Below are 20,978 nucleotides of genomic sequence, written 5' to 3'. Positions count from 1 at the left end.
CGACTTGTTGAGGTCTGGACTTAACCTCGCAGCCTCCCATACCGCAAGCCTCTATCATGGCTCCATCAGATGACGTGCTCGGAAAACTCTCCTCACTGGATTCGACAACATGTTTGAACCGAAAAACTCACTACCTTATCCAGAGGACTGGCTATCGAGAACAATGGGTGAAGGAGAAAGAGACGATTTGCAATAGCGGGTATAATATACTTATATAACTTTTATAGCGTCGATTTTTATTTGCTTGCCAAACCTGTCACAGAGCAACGTAATGCAAATAATTGAAAATTCTGCTTATCAACCTATTTACAGTTCTCTCGGTTATCCAGACTGTCCAGTTTCTCATACATAAACAGAGAAAAGGAGAGAGAAAGAGTCGGTTGAGAGAAGAGGCAGACCCTCCCACTAATAAAATGTCATTTCATTTCGGATAAGCATCTTATGCTTAGTTGTCGTCGTCGTTGTCGAAGCAAACTTTTTCAATTTAGTTGAACACGGAACTTGCAACGGAACGGAAGTCTTTATAATGCTTCTTGGAGCTATATGCCTACTTCTGATTCTTGTGGAATCCACCGATTTTTGTATAGGTCAAGTGCCTGGTCCACCACGTACACGATATGAACCAAATTGAGCCAGTCTGGATAAGAGACCTTTGCCCCGTTGGTATGAGGAGGCAAAAGTTGGCATCTTTATACACTACGGTGTCTATTCAGTGCCTAGTTTTGGTTCTGAATGGTTTTGGACCAATTGGCAGAGTGAGTATTGGCAAGCGTTTAATATTTCCCTCGGATTTACATTTATTTACATATCATAGATCTACACAATCCAGAGTATATACGTTTTATGCAACGTAATTATAAACCAAATTTCACTTATCAACAATTCGCCGAGGAATTCACAGCCGAGCTGTTCAATGCCACACAATGGGCGTTGCTTTTTAGAGATAGCGGAGCCAGGTACTTGACTTCACAACTCTACAAGAAGAACATTGGGCATTGGGACATTGGGACTGTTGTGCCCTACTTGAGGGGTCTTTTGGGAATTTCGAGGATTGAAATTGAATGAAGTCATCGAATAGTTGCATCAGCTAAAGATGATGTTAATTCTAGATAATGGGCTACTCTGATCGAATGTGATCAGATCTGACTATGTTAAGCGGAAATGTTGAAGATATCCGCATCAGGTGTTACGTTAGCGGAATCCGGAAACAATAACGGAAACAATTTAGTGGGCTTGATAGGCAGAGGATGTTGCGGTTTCTTTAGTCGATAACCAGGTGTCAGATTCTTCCATTATTGATCTTTCCTCTGAATCTAATAGCGAAATAGCGATAGACAATCCGAATTAGATGTAATTGAAAATTTCGTCTATTGAAAATAGGTACAAACATGTTGTCGAATCCAGTGAGGAGAGTTTTACGAGCACGTCATCTGATGGAGCCATGATAGAGGCTTGCGGTATGGGAGGCTGCGAGGTTAAGTCCAGACCTCAACAAGTCGAATCCGAATTGGAGCTGGAAATAGAGGAAAATGGACTGCGGCCACCATACATGGATATATTGCCGGAAAACAGGCCATTTGTGCTGATCGTTTCATCTTCAGGTTGTCCGAAGGATTATTGCCATCTCCGTGAAGATTTCTTCGCCATTTTCCAGGATTATAGAAGCGTGGCAAGCCTCTCATTTAATGAAGTGGCTCCCGTAACGCAGTTCATCTGACGAAAGTTCGTGGCAGCCGCTAATGAAGATACAATGGAATGGGTGGAAAGAAATATTTGTTCTATGGAGCAATACGAGGCCATAAGCCTTATTCAATTCCTACGATTAACCTAAAGAAGCTAAAGATGATGTCAATGCCAGATAATGGGCTACTCTGATCGAATGTGATGAGATCTGAATATGTCACAGTCATTCTTGATGCCCAAAATTCCAATTCAAGCCCATTTAATCCCTTTTGGATTCACCGTTGAATCATAAGCTCTATCAACTATCTTATACATTTTCTCAGATATGTTGTTTTGACAAGTAAACATCATGATAGATACACCCTGTGGCCTTCAAAACACAGTTTTGGCTGGAATTCCATGGATGTTGGACCCAAACGGGATATAATCAGTAAGTACACATGAACAGAGTAATTTAAAAGAAATCTTATCCAACATTTTTCATTCCATTTATTTCCAGAGGAACTATCTGCTGCTGTGAGGGAAGTTAGCGACCTGAAATTTGGTTTATACTATTCACTCTTTGAATGGTTCAATCGTTTGTGGATCGATGATAAACTACACTTGTTAATGCAACAAAATTATGTAAATCAAAAAGTTCGACCCGAACAAATGGACTTGGTTTAACAATATTTACCCGATGTCATATGGTCTGACGGCGATTGGGAGGCACCAGCCAAATATTGGAAATCCGAAACATATGGCGTATAGTTTTACATAATCAAATCAGTGGATAACAAATGAACGACAACAGCGTGAAAATACATACATAGAATGTCAATCATTTAGCATTCAACTTTAAAGTGGCCCCTGTTAAGAATTGAATTCGTGGACACCTTATTGCATACTCTAGGGGGCAAAACCCACCTTTCCAGAACTCTAGATTAGGCACTGCACCAAATCAAAGTAGAAACATTTTTTACTTTCTAAGCAAAAAATAAAAGCTTAATCAACAGCATTAAAAATTTTTTTGTCTCTCACTCAAAATCTTATTTCTACAAATAATGTATATTAAAATTTCTTCTTTTTAAATTAAAGTGTTGTGAATATTTTCGATATAAGAATATATATACTTTATATGGTCGGAAATTCTTCCTTCTATGCCTTGCACACATCATCCTAAAATGAATATACCCTTTTCGGAAGGGTATAAAAGTCGATCAAAACATAAACTCTTTAAATTCAATTCAGAATCAAAGTAGGCCTTGTGTTTCTTCTGTCATTGAAATTTTCAATGCCCCGAATCCGTTTCGGATTCATTTCAGTAGCAAGTCACATCACAGACCAGCTGCTTCTGTTATGAGATCGGGTTCCGCTAATGTAACACCTGATGCGGATATCTTCAACATTTCCGATTTCACTTTTAGATATCGTTCAAGTTCTGACTCCAGGTCATATATGGTAGCTGAGATCGGCAGCTGCATGGCCAATTACTGAAAAGGAACACTTGGCCACCAACCTTTCCGGACTCCATGATTAATTTAACAGTCAACATTTTTTCACTTTTCACTTTTTACATTTTAGATTATTCAAAAATAAACTTTTTGTTTTACTTTTGATGCCGTTCAAGTTCTGTGTTTTTTCTAAACTTTTATCTCGACTTTTTTCCAAACTGATTTGTTTGAACGAAATTCAATATGTGAACTCTCCCTAAGCCATCTCCTCCCGTTTTGCTCTCGCTTTCACCCTGTCGGAATGAAACGGAAGTTACTGCCGAAGAAATCTTCTGGGAGGTTGCAATAGTCTTGCACACTCTAAAGACGAAACGACCAACACAAACGACCTGTTCTCTGGCAAAATGTCCATTTTCCTCCATTTCGAGTTCCGATTCCGATTCGACTGGAAAAGTTCTGGCCTTTACCTCGCAGCCTCCCATACCGCATGCCTCTACCATTGCTCCATCAGATGAAGTACCCGGGAAACTCTCTTCACTGGATTCGACAACATGTTTGAACCTTCATTTCAAAAATCTCATTACTTTACCCAGGACTTGCTATCGTCAGGCGACTAATTCAATGCTTGAGCAGAGTTGGACACCTTTAAAACCAACTGAGCAAGAACATTGGCCCCACAACTTGCAATGAAACGGAAGTTACTATAACTCTTCTTGAAACTACCTGGTCAACACAATCGGAACCCGAAGAGATCCTGTTCTAGTCTAAATTCTATTGCCAAAATTAAAGTGAAAAATACAAAATTATAAAATTGGAATGAAAACAATGGGTGTAGGGAAAGAGGAAACGATTTGCATTTGCTTTCAGAGATTTCTTTTCCTGATTAGTCTAAGAATATCGTTTATATCTAAGCCATGTGGTCCGATTTCCTAAATTTCAAATGAATAAACGGGCGGTTGTACTTCGAAAAATTTAAACCAAAAATTTATTTATTTCCCACGACTAATTACAACACTGGAGAAACTAAGATATCGGCTATATGATCGTAACCAAATTTGGTGCACTTATGGCTGGCCATGCGATTGCCAAAATCTAGAGATATTGGAACATCACGCTCTCGTATATATCTTGCATAGATAAAAGATGCAGCTAATGTGTCGCCAGCACCAAGGGGATCGATCATTTTCGATGGTTTATATGCCGGAGCCAATGTATAATTGCCATGTGGATCAATACAGCCGACACCCTCATTGCCCCACAGGAAGATAATGTAGGGACGCTTCAGATTTAAGCCCCAACGCATACGCATTCTTTCGTCCATGGTGATGCAAGCATCCTTCGGCGTAAGCCAGCCATGTACGGTTGCCAGCTGCTTGGAGAAGAACACATAGTCACAATAGTCCACCAGTGGCCACATCTCTTCCAGCGATCTATCAAAATCCATGGATATGACAATTTTCTGTCCCATAGGGTTATTTTCATTAAACATCTCCACTTCACGCATCATAGAGAGTGTGACGTTTGCGTGTACGGACCGAAAGTGTATCCAACCATAATTATTGAGATCAATTTTTTGAAAATCCTCCAGTGATACAAATGGAAATGCGCTATTGCGACAATTGATAATATTTTGCATCTTTGTCGATGACGAGAGTATTACCGATGAGAAGGGCGGATCATGATCACAGCGTGGACAATGATCGATGCAAATGCCACGAAATTTCATGTCTTCGATAAGGATCCGATATAGATTCGATGTACTTAGCATGCCAAAAAATTCACAGTTTACACCAAACTTTCGTAGAACTGTGCATATATTGGATGAATTGCCGCCGCGTTGCCAAAAGCCTTTAGCACAGCGTGAGTCTACCGTCTCTTTGGGAAGTTTCTTAACAACCGAAACGCAATCAATGATGCATACGCCCACACATAAAACTGTCTTCTTGCCAACAGCCCAGCTCATTTTTCTACCCGGATCACCCATCTTTATCTCTATATCTTCCCCGGCCTCTCTCACTCTCTCCCTATATGGCAATTTAGATAATTTTCAAAACTTTTGAATTTTTTTATTTGTTTGTATTTTTCCAAAACAAACATCATGTGAGTTGAAACGAAGAGAGATACTGTTTACTGTGATACTGGCTTCCGGTTTGTCTCGGCATTTATGTAAATTACAAATTATTTCACTGGGAATTGTTTTTGGCAAACCCAGTGAAAATTGTGAAAATGTGAAAATGTGAAAATGTTGGCAGCGGCCGCGGCGGTGGCGGCGGCAATTGAGAGAAAAGCATTTGGGATACAGATCCCAGTGTATGAGAGAGTCTGCTGTAAATTTTTGTTGCTCTTTCTTTGTATTTCAACAACACACATTGGCTGTTAAGCAGATATAAAAGATAGTTATTGTTATTATTATTTTCATGCAGAGGAAGTGGAACTATTTGAATTTGAAATGAAATGAAACTGCACTAAAAAAAAAAAAACAACAACAACAACAACGCAGAGAATGGAAAGCATTCAGGCCATACAGTGGAACATCGTTATGAATGAAATTGATTGTATCGAATGTACTTACATACAATTGCCAACCCATTATTAAGAATTATATTGCTAATAATGATGGTGGCGTTCAGGGTCCAGTTAGCCATTCAATGCAAATCTCTTGCTCTTTCTTTGGTTAAGTTGGTTGGTTGGTATATCAAAATCAAATACGTACTTAATATTTCTTACTATTATTACTATTAAGTGCAAATGATAAGTTAAAAGGACATATTTGAAAAATAACTTTGCATTGACACAATTCAATAGTGTTTTTCTAAAAAAAATTTAATTTGGTGACCCCGATGTTTAGGCGAAAAATTGGAAAATTTCTAACAAATGTTTATATTTTTTACAAGATACAAGTGTCTTCAGGTTATTATTATACAGCCCTCGTACTGGCACCAGTTCCAATAGATTCTCCAACCAATTTCCGAGTCACTTTAATATATTCCTGCTTCAGCTTCATGCCCGCAGCTATGCCATGGCACGCATAGATTATGCAGTTGGCTTCAGTTTATGATTGGCAAATCCAATATATGTCGCGAGGATGTTTTTTTTTTGCCTTTGCTCCTTCTCCTTTTTGGCATGATGCAGGCAGACGACGCACTCTGGCTGCAGTTTCGACAACTGTCGACGCTTGCACGCAGATTTCGCTTGGCTAATATTCACACACACTCACATACATACATACATACATACATAAGGGAGACAGAACATGATGGCAATGGCGATGGCAGTGCAAAACCGTTTCCGGCTGATGGCGCAGCGAAAGGGCAAACCACAGTGAAAGAGAGAAACCCCAAAAAAAAAAAAAAAAAAGAAGAAAAAAGGGAAGAAAAGTTGCTGTCGCAGCAGTGCGCTAGGCAAAATAAGCCAAAAATATGCGCCAATAAAAAAACACACATACACTCTCTTACACACACACACACACACATATGTATATACACTTACATGCATACATACATATATGGTATATATTCGCCACAGCTGGAAAAACAACAATCAAACCACAGTGGTCACATATTTTGTTAATTTAACAAAAGAGAACAATAATAGTGGACTTGCGATAAGACTAATAAATTCTGCAATACATAAAACCTTTTATATCGATTTTCATTACTGTTCGTTTTCTTTAAGAAGCTGTGGAGTTTCTTTGGAAAATTCATACAAGTTTCTCTTTCATTTGTTAAACAGAATCAAAATATTAGTCAATGATTCTTCTGGATAAGATTTTTGCGTTGTGTTAGCTAACGAAAAAGTTTAACCAAATTTTGACCACTGTCTGCATGACCATTTGCAGTTGAATTGCTTTTGACATTGGCCGCCGCTGCCGTCGCCATTTTGCATTACTTTGCATAACCCAAGCGGCATCTGAAGTGCCAGAGGAGAAGATATTGGGGGCTCCAACGAAATAAAGTCTGGAGGGAATGGGGGGCATCAGGGTCTGCCGCTGTGCCTCTATTTTACCAGAACATTATGCGAGACACACACACATGGATGAAAGAGTAAGATGATAGGCAAACCAATGTTTTTTAAAGTCCAAGTCCAATAATTTTTGAGGACTCCCTTTGGATCAAAACGAAAATAAGAACCGAAACCAAACAAAATGGAAGGAGAAGATCTTATATTTCGTTTGGGCATGTTTTTCCGATTATTACGCTCATTACATAGAAAAACAGTTAACTTGTGGGCACATTTGTGTGTGTGTGTGTGTGTGTGTGCCCGAGATTTGTTATTATTTTTGTGCTTCGTTGCTTTTTCAAACTCCAATAACACACTCATATATGTATATGTATGTATGTGTGGGCTGGGACCCTTTCGTTGAGTCTCCTTGCTCCTTTAGCTATCCACTTGTTCAATTCAAGCGAAAATCCTTTCAAGTCAGCATGAGTAAAACTCTCGCGCGAAATTCATTTGTTAAACCTCGACAACAGGAGAGAAAAAAGGCAAAAGAAAAAAAACAAAAAAGGACGCGCACTTGCCTAATCCACTGCAAGGACCTGACAGCGTTTGCTGTTGCTGTTGCTGTTTCTGTTTCCCTTAAGAAATGATTGATGAAGGTATTGGCGAAAATGTTGCCCCCGCCTCTCTAACTCAACCCCCACCAATGGCCCCTGCATCGCCACCTTTCTACTTGCCAGCATCTTTTAAAAGAAACAAAAAAAGAAGAGATGAAGGAAAAACAAAAACCGTGAAGAGACGACGAAACGACGAAAACGAAAAAAAGCAAACCATTTAAATGCATTAAAGGAAAATTCTTCATGCTTTAAATTGATGCTCGATGCCAACAACAAAATCAATCAAATTCTGAAGAGGGGATTGCCAACATCATTCTTAACCTTATCCACCATCCATTCAATCTCCAACCCCCCTGGCATTCCCTCATCCCACATCCACATCTCGACTGAAAGCCAGTTAAATCATTATTATCAAAAGAAAAGTTAGCAAAACAAAAACAAAAACGAACCAAGAATATCCGTAAAGTCTACTCTACTCTACTTTAGTCATTTCAAGTCAAATCGAATGACAAAAGATACCAAGTTTAATGTTTGTTGCTAGAGAATTTTTATGATTCCCCGAGGTTTTAATGACCATCATAAACATTTGTGTCTACATTGACCTGTTGGTTCTTGACATTTTACCTGATGATGCCTTCTACTAGTTGGCTTATTTAGTGTTTTTATGGTCTAGTTACAAACACACCGTCTCTCTCCCGCCCTCTCTTAGTCGTCCTTTCTTCTTTTTGATAGTATTAACATATAATTTATGTATGAACACGAACACTAACTAACTAACTAAACACACTTACAAAACTGTTGCCAAGTCTTATGCAATCGTAACAGTTGAGAGAGTCGAGGAGATGGAGAGTGGGTCACGGTTGGGGTAAGTAATAAAGCAATAGACACACACACACACGACAGGATGGTAGGCAAATGAAGGGGATGCTATAAATTGATACACAAAAAAATTAACAAAAAATATATAAATAAACGTAAAGGGAAAATGGAAAAATACCTTAAATATAAAACTGTCAGTAACATAAACTGATAATAGAAACCTACAACATCCACCTATATACATATATATATATACACATACATACATATTTATATATAAATATATTTAGATACGTAAAATATTTTGCGTACATTTAATTTTACGATATGCAAAATAATCATAAAACGAAATAAGCGCAACAGCAACAACAGCGACATCAAATATTGTAATAAAAGCACGAGTACCCCCAACAAGCAGCAACAGCAACAAAATGTATATCAACTTCCGCTTCCGCTGACTGTTCCTGGCTCCTTCAAAACTGGCCAACAACGACAAAAGCAAAACCCCCTAAACAGTGGGCTAGCCCCTCCTCCAAAATGCAAGAAAACAAAAATTAAAGTTTCAATTTTCATCTTTCATTTCTTTTTTTTTTTTTGATAGACCATTATCCTTACACTTATTTGACTGAGATCGAATCGACTTTTTCATTTTCTATAGAGCAAAATTTAAAAATTTTTAAACATTAAAAAAAAAAAACAATTTTGGTGAATATTTACTTAAGCTACTCGGGCCCAATTTAAGCTACATAAATTTGGTATCAAGCGAAAGAAAAAATTCCACGAGCACAACCTCAGGTGCGCCTTGGCGATTTATTTGTGTTATTAACAAAAGAAAATTAATGTATTTAGCGGGATTATAGCTGAAATTGGCCGTTTCCGGCTAAAAAATTGTCGAACTGCCAGATCAGCCGAATATTCCTCGAATTTAAAATTTTAGAGTCGAATAAAGAATAGCGTTTGTCAACACTGAAATCTAGCTTTAGCCGATTTTTCCACTTTTCAACACTGAAATCTGGAGTAGCTCAAGTAAATATTTAGCAAAAATTTAAATCTGAATTTCAGTTTCAAAATTCAAATATTATTTGCAATATCAAGGATTATAGGATTATAGTTCGTTGGGTATTTTTTGTTTGTTATCTCTTGTCGTTTTTCTAAGGACATATCCACTGTATATGATGGTTGGGTGTCTGCTTATGTTGCCAGTGACCATGCTGGTATTTTTATATACCCGTTAAAATTCAGCGCATACACATACACGCCATGTCCTGCCACGCCTACCCGTTGAAGTACACACACAGATACAGGGGGAAAAATACACAGAGTCATAATCATAAACAAGTGACGGCGACCGCGACCGCGACATTTTATAGCTAGACCTGAGCGGGTGTACATGTTGTGTGGTTTAGATCTGAGACTACACTGAGAGAAAATGTTAGTATTTTCACTCACAACTGTGAGAGGAGAAAAGTACCCATCTTAACTTACCTGGACTTAATCTCTTACTTCTCACAGTGTAGCATAGGCATAGGTGATTTGCATGCCAGGACACAGTATGGCAGACTTTCCGTTTTTAAGCTCAATAATTCTTTGGTCCCAAGTGCTGGATATACATATATTTGATTTGAGAGTTCTATGCTCAAAGAGGGTATCTCTGTCCTTTTTTGGCTAGTGTACTTTTAGCATAAATTAAAACGACCGTTAAGCATAAGCTCGCCCAATTACCAAAGTATACTTAGCCATTATATTTAGGGATTTTATTATAGTGTTGACTGTTTGTGTAGCCGTCCACGTTCCATCTAGTTGCATTCTATGTGGAAAAAATATGTCTGTGTGTGTGTGTGTGTGTGTGTGGGCCGCCCCAACCAAAATATGCTGAACACATGCATGCCTGCATGTACTTTTATCGGCCCTTTGTCATTTGTCATGTTAATTTAATGATTTTCGCTTTTTTTTCTGCTTTGCCTCCATGTCTTTTTTTCTGTTGTTCTCCCTCTATCCCTATCCCTCTAATGGTCTCTCTCACTCTTTTCCTCTCATCACTGTTTACCTCGTTTCGGTTTTTATGCCTTAATGACAATGGCCCGCGGGCACTTTCAGTGTTTAGCTTCATGTGTGTGTGTGTGAATGTGATGGCGGCGGCGGCGGCGGCGGCTTCTCCCATAAGTATGCTATATAAATTATGTCTGTATGTCCCCACGTATATGTGGATATGTGTGTTCAGAGTTGTCAACTTGCTTGACATTTCGTTCATTCGCTTCGCCTCCTCAGCTGGAGCTGTAAAAACTTAATGGGATCCGGACGCCCATCACATTGCCGCATTGGGCGTAGCAGGACAAAAATTTGAGTTATGCGTGAGGCGCTCAATTTGTAGCCGCCTTCACGCCTCCCTATCTTCCTTTCCTTCCCCTTCCGCTAACCGCTGTCGTCCACTTCCTCGTCTCCTTGTCGGTAGCTAAAAATGTTTAGATTGTCTCGTTTGATTAGTCTATTTGGGTTCTTGTTTTTCTTTCATTCATTCATATTTTTTCCTTTCCTTTTTTGTTTTCTTCTTTTTTGTGCGTCCCTAGTTTATGTTTGCATGTCAGTGGCATAGCAGACAGGTGGAGTAGTTGGGTGGTAGGGTGTTGGTAGTTTGATGGAAATTTTCCATAACTGGAGTCTATGATTTCTTAATTCAAACATTGTCAAGATTTACGATTTCTTTGAAATGGTTCGATTAGGCGCACTGACTTGGGGTAAACTAGCTAGTTAATCAAAACAAAAACAAGAAAAAAAGGTGATCAACATATGGATATTTATTGATTTTTTTGTATACTAAATTGCTTCATGTTTGTTTGAAATCCAGAGCAGGTGAGGCAGATGTCTGTATATTGTTGTATTATCCGTTGAGTCCTGGGAGTTTTTCAATCCGATACTACATGTTATATAGCCACAGCCAAAGGAACAGTCTGTCAAGGAATATGTGTAGTTATAATCCAGCGGCGCTTCTTCAATTAATAAATCCGGATTCTTCAACGAAAACCTTGTCATCAATTGGTCTGCCATAAGATTCCAATTTCCGGATAACTTCCACGCCGCCAATTATTTTACCAGTTAGTTTGCCAAATTTGCCACGTTGTGTGTACACTTCTTGCTTCTGACCATTGTTCTGGAACCGATAGCTCGAGAGATATTTCTTTTGCCGCATTTGTGGTGGCCCACTTAGACTTGCATCGATAATAACACGCCCAAGCTTCTTCTCACCAGCGGACAAATCGAAGAAAAATCGAAGGAAATCCATGTTTTGAGAACCAAATAAATATTTTTATTCGAGAGAGACAGATCTTTATTTATTGAAACCCTTGGCCAAAGTGAGAGAAATCTAACAATTTTACAGTTTTGTGACATACAAAGTCATGGCCTGCTGATTGACAGTTTGGCAATAACATTTCTTACTGTCAAATCAATGTTGGCCATGAGAAATATGTTGTTATTATGTTATTTCATAACAACAGAAGCAATAGACCAAAATAAATTTTCTGTTTTGTTCTCAAAATGTCCAGTTTGGCTTATGGTAGATATTATGTCCTAATTAGCAGCCCCAATGGCAAACTTAAACTCTTTCGCAGTTTTTACAATCCCATTAGCCAGGATATTCTCGATGCTGGTAAGTAGAATTCAAAATCGTTTTATTGTAAATTAATTTTGTTTTATAACAATTATATTCTAGCATCCGAAATTGGCATCCATGGCAAATATTTATTAAATGCCGAAAATAATGCCGTAATCGGAGATACATATGCCCTACGCTATGTCCTGGATAAAAAACAAATGCTTATAGTGACCGATTCATTGGATTACATTGTGGAGACACCGGCAGAACATATCACCCTAAAAACGACGACTAAGGGTGAATCAACAACGGAGGAGGATTTGCTTGATAATGCTGTTGATATACAAATTGAATTGTCGGACAAATTGACCGAATTGCGTTCACAATTTAGTTCTGTTTTGGGCTCGTTTACCAATTTTCTACAGGATTTTGCCAAACCCCAGACTGGACAGGAAGAGGAAAACATATAATTTCTTAGAAATGTATAAATCTCTCACGAAATAGAATTCATATGAACAACAATAACTCACAAAATAGAAATAGAATTTTACAAAATTTCAAGCTTCTATTGCATAAATTGATGGAATTAAACCCATGAGGAATAGGTTTGGAATGTTTCTTAACCATCAAAGATTGACCTTAATATATGTATATATAAATAAACGATATACACAGTTTATATAATTCCAATTTTTTATGTGAAATAACCCACTAAGCAATGTCTAGACACTTTTTTCTAAATATTAGACCTTTTTATTCTTCTTCTTGATATTGACCTACGGTAATTTTTCCATATCGTAAGATTGATGAACTGCCGGAATCTCGGGCTACATTTTTAAAACGATTTATTTGCTTTTCGGATAGTTCAGACGTTGGCTCTTCCTTAAGACTAACAAGTGATGGAGCATTTCGTATTACAAGTAATAGATGATCAGGCTTTTTAATGACACGATTCAAATACTTCACACAAATACGCTGTTCATTTGTTAGGCCATCCTCATCAGCGTCATCCGATTGGCTACCAGTATCGAGAACGGCAATTTCCTTTCTGGGACACATTTTGAAATTGGCAATATGTTCGTAGCCGAAACTGCTAATTTTGTGACTAGCAACCATATTGGAGAAATCGACAGCATCACGTAGACTACGTTTACGCACATAAATCGAATAGATGAAGGCGGCATTGAAACAATCTCCCACACCGAAAGAATCTACAAATTTCTTTGGCTTATACGAAGGCAACTCATAATAATTGCCAACGGTATCTATGCAACCAGCGCCAAGACTATTCCAGGGGCATATAAAACATGGACGATTCACATGAATGTAGCTTGGTATGGGTAAAGATTCAATCAAATTGAAACAGGCCTCCTCTGGGGATTTCCAACCCAGTTCATCGGCCAATCGATTGGAGAATATAACATAATTGCACATATCGAATAAATCTTTATTTTTTTCATATTCCTTATCCACCATTAGAGAGATTATTATACGATTGTTCCAGTCACGTCCACTATTGTGTTCCAGGACAGTTCGTATCATTGCCATTGTTTGCTTGGTGTCATAAGCCTCGAAATGTATCCATCCAAAACGTCTTAGATCGATTTCTTTGAAATGTTCCGGCCTAATGTATGGGAAACCCTTGTCACAGGTAATTATCGAACGTGTGCTCAAATCAGATGTTAGTATAATAGTCGTGAAGGGTGGATCTGCATCCGTTTTGGGACAATTATCAATGCCAATGCCTCGTCTCTGAAGATCCTCTAGCATTATATGAAATGCACTCGATCGGCTTAGCATGCCAAAGAAGTTGACGGGGGCATCCAATAACCGAAGGACTGTACATATATTTGAGGCGTGACCACCGCGTTGCCAGAACGTTTTAATGCAACGTTCCCAGGAATCCTCCTCAGGAAATTTCCGTATTACAGTCACAAATTGAATCAATGTACAGCCCACACACAGTACGGGCTTCATAATGCTTAACGCACACGTATGGGCCATGAGGATTGAATTAAAAAAAAAAAAAAAAAATTATAAATTTGGAATTTTGTATTATTGTTAAACAAAAAGTTGATGTAGAAATGACAGGCAAACCAGAAAAAAATCTTGCAATTCCATGTATTTAGGCTTACAAAACAATGCAATGAGTAGGTACATTATTCTATCTTAACTGTTCAAAAAGTAAGAAAGAATATATAATAAATAAAATAATTTAAAAAATATTTAACCATAATAATAAAAGAAAAAAAAAAAACAAAAAAATTAACTTCTTTTCGACCGTGACAGGACTCGAACCTGCAATCTTCGGATCCGAAGTCCGACGCCTTATCCATTAGGCCACACGGTCACTTGAATGCTTGGCTTTCCAATGCGTATTTCACTCACACGGTCGTTTTAGAACTCTGTTCTAAATGTTTTGTAAGAATTATAAAAAATGCTTCAATTTATGAAACTTAAATACATATTTATTAAAATTTCAGAAAGCATTTCAAAGCCGATTTGCAACTACCCTTCAATTAGAGTAAAATATCTCTTAATCGCATTTTTAATTTATATTTTTATACAAAGTGATGAATGATGAAGAAAATAATATTCCCATCTATACTTATTAGTTTTTAATATTTTATTGTTTTTTTCTGCCACAATCTCTTGCAAAATGTAAGAACTTGTGAACACAATATATAAATACGTTTGGTAACTTTCTTAGAAATTAATTTATTTATTTTATACATACTTTGAAGTAAATTAGTTTGTCTAAAAACAAAAAAGAAACACATTTTAATTGATAAATAAAAAAAAAATTGAAAGCAAAAAATTTAATCTTGGCCCATGAGGGGATCGAACCCGCGACCTTCGCGTTATTAGCACGACGCTCTAACCAACTGAGCTAATGGGCCATGTGCTTGGCGGCGAAAAAAGCTCTTTATATACTCAGCCACATACGATGAGGTGAAGCAAATTGTGAATTAATTTTGTTTTGAATATATTTAAACTGCATTTAAATAAAAATTAACTATTATTGGTGTGCGATTTCGATTACCTAAACAGAATGGAGGGAGAGACAAATAAAAATAAGTTGTGAATTTATTATCCGAAGAGAGAGAAGGAGAGAGATAGAGGGAGAGAGAGAGAGCGAGATACACTATTGGACACAGCTTAGAAAGAGATGGGGCATCTTCATATGTGTAAATTGTCTTATGTAAGAATTTAATGTCTCATTCCAAGTGTGAGTCCAGCAATAAGCAACGTTTTTGCCCTTCTATCAATAGATTAAAGACAGCGACAAGAATTTCCATTTCCATGATTTAATTTTGCTCCCCTTAGTTCAAGTAGGTCTTCTGACAGCTGCAACGACATGGCCCATTAGCTCAGTTGGTTAGAGCGTCGTGCTAATAACGCGAAGGTCGCGGGTTCGATCCCCTCATGGGCCAAGTTTAACTTTTTGTTTTTTAATTTCACGTTTTTATATTTTATAAATATTTTTACTAAAAATAGAAGAATTTGTTTTTTTTTTTTAAATTTATGATTTAATAAATTTGATGATGTGGAATAAATAGTCTGGCTATGTTTTATAGTTTCCCCAATAAAGAAATAACCATACTAATTGTATTCAAATTTTTTTATGTAAAAAGGTAATATTTTAGAACTCAATATTTCATAAGTTATGAAAAATTAAAACAAAGTTTTTAAAAATATATATTTTTTTTATATAGAATATTTATCAGCTCATTCGTTTGACCCTTTCGAAGTAGACTTTAAATTAGAATTATTCTTCATATTTCTCCAAATTATATTTTTCCTATTCCATTTCAAATAGACAAAGAATTTACTTGACATACATATATTCATGGAAGTTTAAAGCTTTAGATAAAATAGTGTTGAAATCATTTGTGCAAAACTAATGTACATAAAGCAAAGACACCTTACCTCAAGTATTTAAATTCTAGCGACAGTATTAAAACGTTTAATTACATACGTGCGAATATTGACTGCAGTAAAACCTGCATTTAAAACTTAGCTTAATGTCTGTATGATCGTTTTGATGCTTGGGATAAATAGTAAATACTTGCTATGAAAACATTTATCGATTTGTTGAACAAGACAAGACAATATGCTAAAGTTAAAGTTGGCTTCATATTGAAATCGTCATCATCATCATCATCATCATCATCATCATCATTATCATTATTGTCATTGTCGTTGTTGTCATCATCATTGCTCATGGCGCTGCTGTTTCTGCTGTTGCTGCTGCTTGATATCGCGCCATGAAAATATATAGGAAAATTGTCACTTATATTCCTGGTAATTGTTGCTGCTTCCTTTGCACCAACCAGCGGACCAGTTGTTGTTATTGCTGTTGTTGCTGCTTTCTTGTCCTGAATGATAAATGACCAAAAAATATATACATATATATTCTCGTTTTGTCTGTCCGCCAGTCAGTCAGTCCGCTCGTCTGCCTTTGCCTGTTGGTTGGTTGGTTGGTCGGTTGTCCAAATGCTATGCATAACATTTGTACAATGCCATAGAAATTGTTGTTTATTCTCGCAACTTATACAGACAAATACACACATACATACATATTTATGTAACATTTATCTTTGGTTCTGGTCTTGGTCCTGATGCTTGGCTACAATTTGGCCTGACTGTGGAATTAATCATGTGGCAATTATGCTTGTTGTTGGCGACACACACACACACACCGTCTTCGGGGGGTGGGTGGCAATCAGGAGCGGATTTGTCCCACCCAAAAAAAGAATAAAGCAAAACTTATTATTCTGTTATTATTATTTTCAAGACTTAAGCATTTGAGCATTTTTTTCCAATTTGCTTGACTTTTTGTACTTTTCTATAAGTATTTTGAATTTTTTTTTTAAATTGATGTGAGATTTTCAAGTTCGCCTACTCCGAAAGTGAGATTTCCCCCACTCTTTCGAAACTTATGTTATTAATGGATAATGTTCCCTTGGTTCCTGGAGGCACTCTTAAGTGTCAGAGAGTTAGGCCCAGGAAGAGAAGAAGACTAACTGTTGTTTATTTTACAAGAAAATTAAACAAAACCTAATATATGTAATTATTTTGCAGGTGGGTCAAATCTTAAGAATTTTCACAATATTTCATGCCACTTTCATCAATTAGAATATGTATGTCTTTTTCTTCCACACAAACATTTTATCCTAGAACAGCCGCCACTGTCTTTATTTAAGCATTTGAATTCTCAAGTTTCTATTTGATTTGAAGTTAGAAAATACTTAAAATCATTTTGTCAGTAGCACATTTAAATCCGAATTTTACTCTAATTAAAGAGTGACGAATCATTGGACACCTCTGTAACAATTTGATTTGATTTCGTTCCTGTGTACATACATACATATATACTTATATATTTCTCTATGTATGTAAGTAAGATGAGGAGATTTTGTTTGCTAATGCTGAGCTTGCACACACACAGATACAGACACAAAAATAATTGAAAGAGAAAATCTGAAATCTAAATCAAAACGGCAGTTGCATGGGTTGTTAGAACACGTAACTAACTAACTTTGATACCAATACCAATATTCCCATCGTTGTCGTTGTCGTTGTCGTTGCTTTTGCCCGTCCGTCGTGTTCGAGTTTGTTCTTTTAATTAATGCGAAATCTAATTGAAAAACTGATACGCACGCCAGAGTCAATGCCGATGCCGATGTCTATGTCTATGTCGATATCCGTTCTATCTGTGTGTTTGTGTGTGTGTGTGTGTGTGTGTGTGTGTGGAGTATCTAGCAGTGTTAATTGAAATTTAATCTAAGCTCGAAGAGCTAGTGATGTGATGCGAATGCGAATGTGAATGCGGGTCGGTCGTGGTAGTCGTCGTCGGCACAGATTAGAAACACTCGCGGATGCGAAAACCAACTTCAATACAACTTTCCTTTCTTTTGCTAGTTAGTTGGGGCTGCTTTTTTCTTTTTATTTTGTCTCCATCACCTCTAGAAGAACACGGTTTTTTTTTTTTTTTTTGAGCTAGCCAAGAAGTACTTTTTGCCGCTTCGGCTATCTACTCTTTAATATCTATCAACCCAGTTAGAGGGGCCTTAAATCAATTGCTGCTGGCTTGGCCAATGCCATTAATTTCCCACAACGCGTAGATCTTGGCCCAGGTCGCTCTTTTCTTTCCCTCAAACAACAACAACAACAACGTGTGTGTTTGATGTGTGTGTGTGTGTGTGTGTGTGTGCATTTTGCCGATTGCCGTTTGTCTGTCACCCAACACACAAGCAAGCCAAACCGACTTTAATTTATTTTGTCTCCTCATGCGACTCAACAATGTCTCGGGGCTGCTTGTTGCATTTCTTTAATTTATTGCACACTGGCAATTCACATACGATGAACACGGCTAACCACAAAAACAACAACAATAACAACAGCAAGTCTCAGTCTCAGTGTTTCAAAACATTTCTAGAAAATACCCAAAGGAGATACAAACTTCTAAAATAATTATTTTTATAAATAATATATTTCAAAATTAAACATCAATTTTAAAATGTCTGCATAAAGCACCCAAGTTTAGAATTTTTCGTAAGTATAACAATCTTTTACTCTTAAACTCTGTTACCCTCTCATAAAATTGGGTATATTAGTTAGTCAGAAGCTAAATACAGACGAAAAGTTTTCGATCAACGTAAATTCCCTTGATGATTCCCTATGACAACCATTAGATATCAAAGTTTTCGTTTTGAAATTGAATTATTTTTTAAAGGATTCTTTTTGTTAATCTAATATACTGCCAAGTCCCTTTACGATCGTTCGACTATATCATAGAATTGTCATGAACAAAATGCTTCCTTGGGTAAAGTTTTCTGTGTCTTTTGTTATTGTTATCATCATATAAAACTCCTACAAATTTGATAAAAAAATGGCAATATAGATATTCCAGGAGCAAGTCTATATTGGAGATCCTTGCATCCGATTTCTAGCAGGTAATTGTGGCCTTAAAGACATCTAACTAAGTGTTAATCTCTTGAAAAAGAAACTGCAATTTGCTTTCTATTTAAATGTCTAAGCATTTTGTGGTTTTCGAAATGTTCTTTCCTTTTTGTTTTTGCAATTACAATGTAATTCATTCATGTATTGGCGATTTGCTTTGGTTGCTTCTAAAGATATTACAGAAATTGAAGATATTCTGTTTTGTGAGTTTACGGCCACTTTTTAGTGACATTTACTGCCATGGCTGGCAATTCTCTTTCATTCTCGTTTTGAAATCATGTGAAAACTAAAATGTCTTTAGTCCTTGCTAGGGTCCTTTCTCATCTCAGTCCGTTTTCGCAGTGTTTGTTTTGCGCCTGGTGGAGCGCCCACCCATTTTTTTTTTTTTTTTTGCCAGGGAGTTAGCTAGGAAGTGGAGGAGGAGGAGGAGCAGAAGGAATAGGGGAAGTAGGACCCTATGCTTCGTTTAGTTATTTATGGCATTTTGTGAATCAGCAATGTCGACGCACTCAGCGTGAGATTGTTTATGCCAACTGGCCCTGTTCCGTACCGTTCGTTCGTTCGCTGCCTTGTTTGTTGCCGGCTTTCCCTGGGTCTGGGTCGTCGTCATCGTCGTCTTTTCTAGCCACCCAGAACTGGTGGTGGTGCTGCTGCTGGTGGTGATGCCTGGGCTACTTTTCGCTGAGCTGCAGTTGCTGCTGCCGTTGCCGCTGCCGTTGCCGCTGCTGCTGTGGCAATCATAATAATATTTTTGCAAGTACTCTGCTACTCTACGAGTCTGTGACTCTAACTGCTTTGATGCTGCTACTCCGTCCATTTGCCAGCCATCCGGCTGGCTCTGGTACCGCTTGCCTTGTCATCGCATTATTATTCCGCTTCGACATTTTCTGTGCTCTCTTTTGCTACTTTACTATTATGTCTCTCTGTATGTGTATGTGTGTGTGTGTGTGTTTCTTTTTGCTTTTTGCCATAAATGGTTCATAAAATTTTATATACTTCATACATAAAGGAAACCGTTTGCTAGCGCTTTAGCTGTTCCACTTTTCACAATATCAAGGAATATATTTATGTATGTATGTATGTATGTATGTACATACATAAATGCAATTTAATATTTGAACTATCAAAATAAGTTTCCAAATCTTGCATATCTTTCGCCGCGTATCTTCCGCGTTGCTTCGGCCCAAAATCAAATGCTTAGCTTATGCAATCGATCTGAATCTCAGTTGAAATCTCCATTTACGTGACCAAAAAACGAAACAACCAAGTGGAAAAAAAACAAAACTAAAAAATGAAATCTGTAAGCAAAGTTTGGGCCATCAACTATTATATACCCTATAACTAATAAACGACAGCTAACATTTCTCTACCGTGACTGAAATCTATTGAAACACTGCCTTGGAGTTTCTGAAACGATTTCAATAGTGATAAAGGAAATTTCCCTCTATTCAAATATCAATTTTATTGAACTTCGATGATCCTTCTATAACTTTTACCCTTTATAGTAATGCAAATTTATGAAAATACAATTGCCCACATCCATCCTTTCAGGCAGAAGCTGCTGAAACACCTTTTACTCGGGTTGTGAAATCAAATAAGAAAGAACTCTGACGCAGAAGGACTCTCGAAGAACCAGCAATCCCGTGTACCTTTGTGAATTTTCCAAGTCTCCAAACAGATTGCAACGCAATGCATTAAGCTACCCATTTCTTACCCTTTTTTTGGTTTACAGGGTATGCAAAAATAACGAAAAGAAAATACCCAATGGATATACATACATACATACATATGTGAGGTTGTGAGCCGATGCCGTCGTCGTCGTTGGTCTCTTTATATCTCTCTTCTCCCCTGCATTCATGTATCTATCCATCTCCTCTATATGTACGTATTATCAATTCACCGCTGCTGCTGCTGCTGCTAACAGTTGAG

General features: G+C 37.4%; 1 protein-coding gene, 1 long non-coding RNA gene and 3 other non-coding genes across 5 annotated transcripts in view; 2 read left to right on the top strand and 3 right to left on the bottom strand.

The window, feature by feature from the left end:
• LOC137579331 (uncharacterized) overlaps nt 1-20,978 on the bottom strand; it is a 101,776-nt gene that overhangs the window by 39,148 nt on the left and 41,650 nt on the right. The gene's annotated exons all lie outside the window — the stretch shown is intronic.
• On the top strand, nt 57-2,525 carry LOC137579116 (putative alpha-L-fucosidase). The gene is made up of 5 exons (XM_068292812.1): nt 57-199; nt 637-755; nt 830-956; nt 2,007-2,113; nt 2,183-2,525. Exons 1-5 carry the CDS (start codon nt 57-59, stop codon nt 2,347-2,349), a joined length of 663 nt encoding a protein of 220 aa, XP_068148913.1. The 3' UTR covers nt 2,350-2,525.
• TRNAR-UCG (transfer RNA arginine (anticodon UCG)) lies at nt 14,361-14,433 on the bottom strand. The gene has a single exon. It is a non-coding gene; the product is annotated as a tRNA-Arg (tRNA).
• On the bottom strand, nt 14,910-14,983 carry TRNAI-AAU (transfer RNA isoleucine (anticodon AAU)). Its single transcript has one exon. It is a non-coding gene; the product is annotated as a tRNA-Ile (tRNA).
• On the top strand, nt 15,444-15,517 carry TRNAI-AAU (transfer RNA isoleucine (anticodon AAU)). The gene has a single exon. It is a non-coding gene; the product is annotated as a tRNA-Ile (tRNA).

Source organism: Drosophila tropicalis, unplaced genomic scaffold, assembly GCF_018151085.1.
Source record: "Drosophila tropicalis isolate 14030-0801.00 unplaced genomic scaffold, ASM1815108v1 contig_694, whole genome shotgun sequence".
Taxonomy (NCBI): Eukaryota; Metazoa; Arthropoda; class Insecta; order Diptera; family Drosophilidae; genus Drosophila; species Drosophila tropicalis.
The sequence above is the reverse complement of the archived record's forward strand: the minus strand, read 5'-3'. Positions and strand labels throughout refer to the sequence as shown.

What these genes read in the sequence shown, in the direction of transcription:
- LOC137579116 (XM_068292812.1), top strand. Translation starts at nt 57, where the DNA reads ATGGCTCCATCAGATGACGTGCTCGGAAAACTCTCCTCACTGGATTCG. An exon ending in GAGACGATTTGCAATAGCGG is followed by an intron (nt 200 to 636) that starts GTATAATATACT and finishes AAATTGAGCCAG; the next exon opens with TCTGGATAAGAGACCTTTGC. An exon ending in ACCCAAACGGGATATAATCA is followed by an intron (nt 2,114 to 2,182) that starts GTAAGTACACAT and finishes ATTTATTTCCAG; the next exon opens with AGGAACTATCTGCTGCTGTG.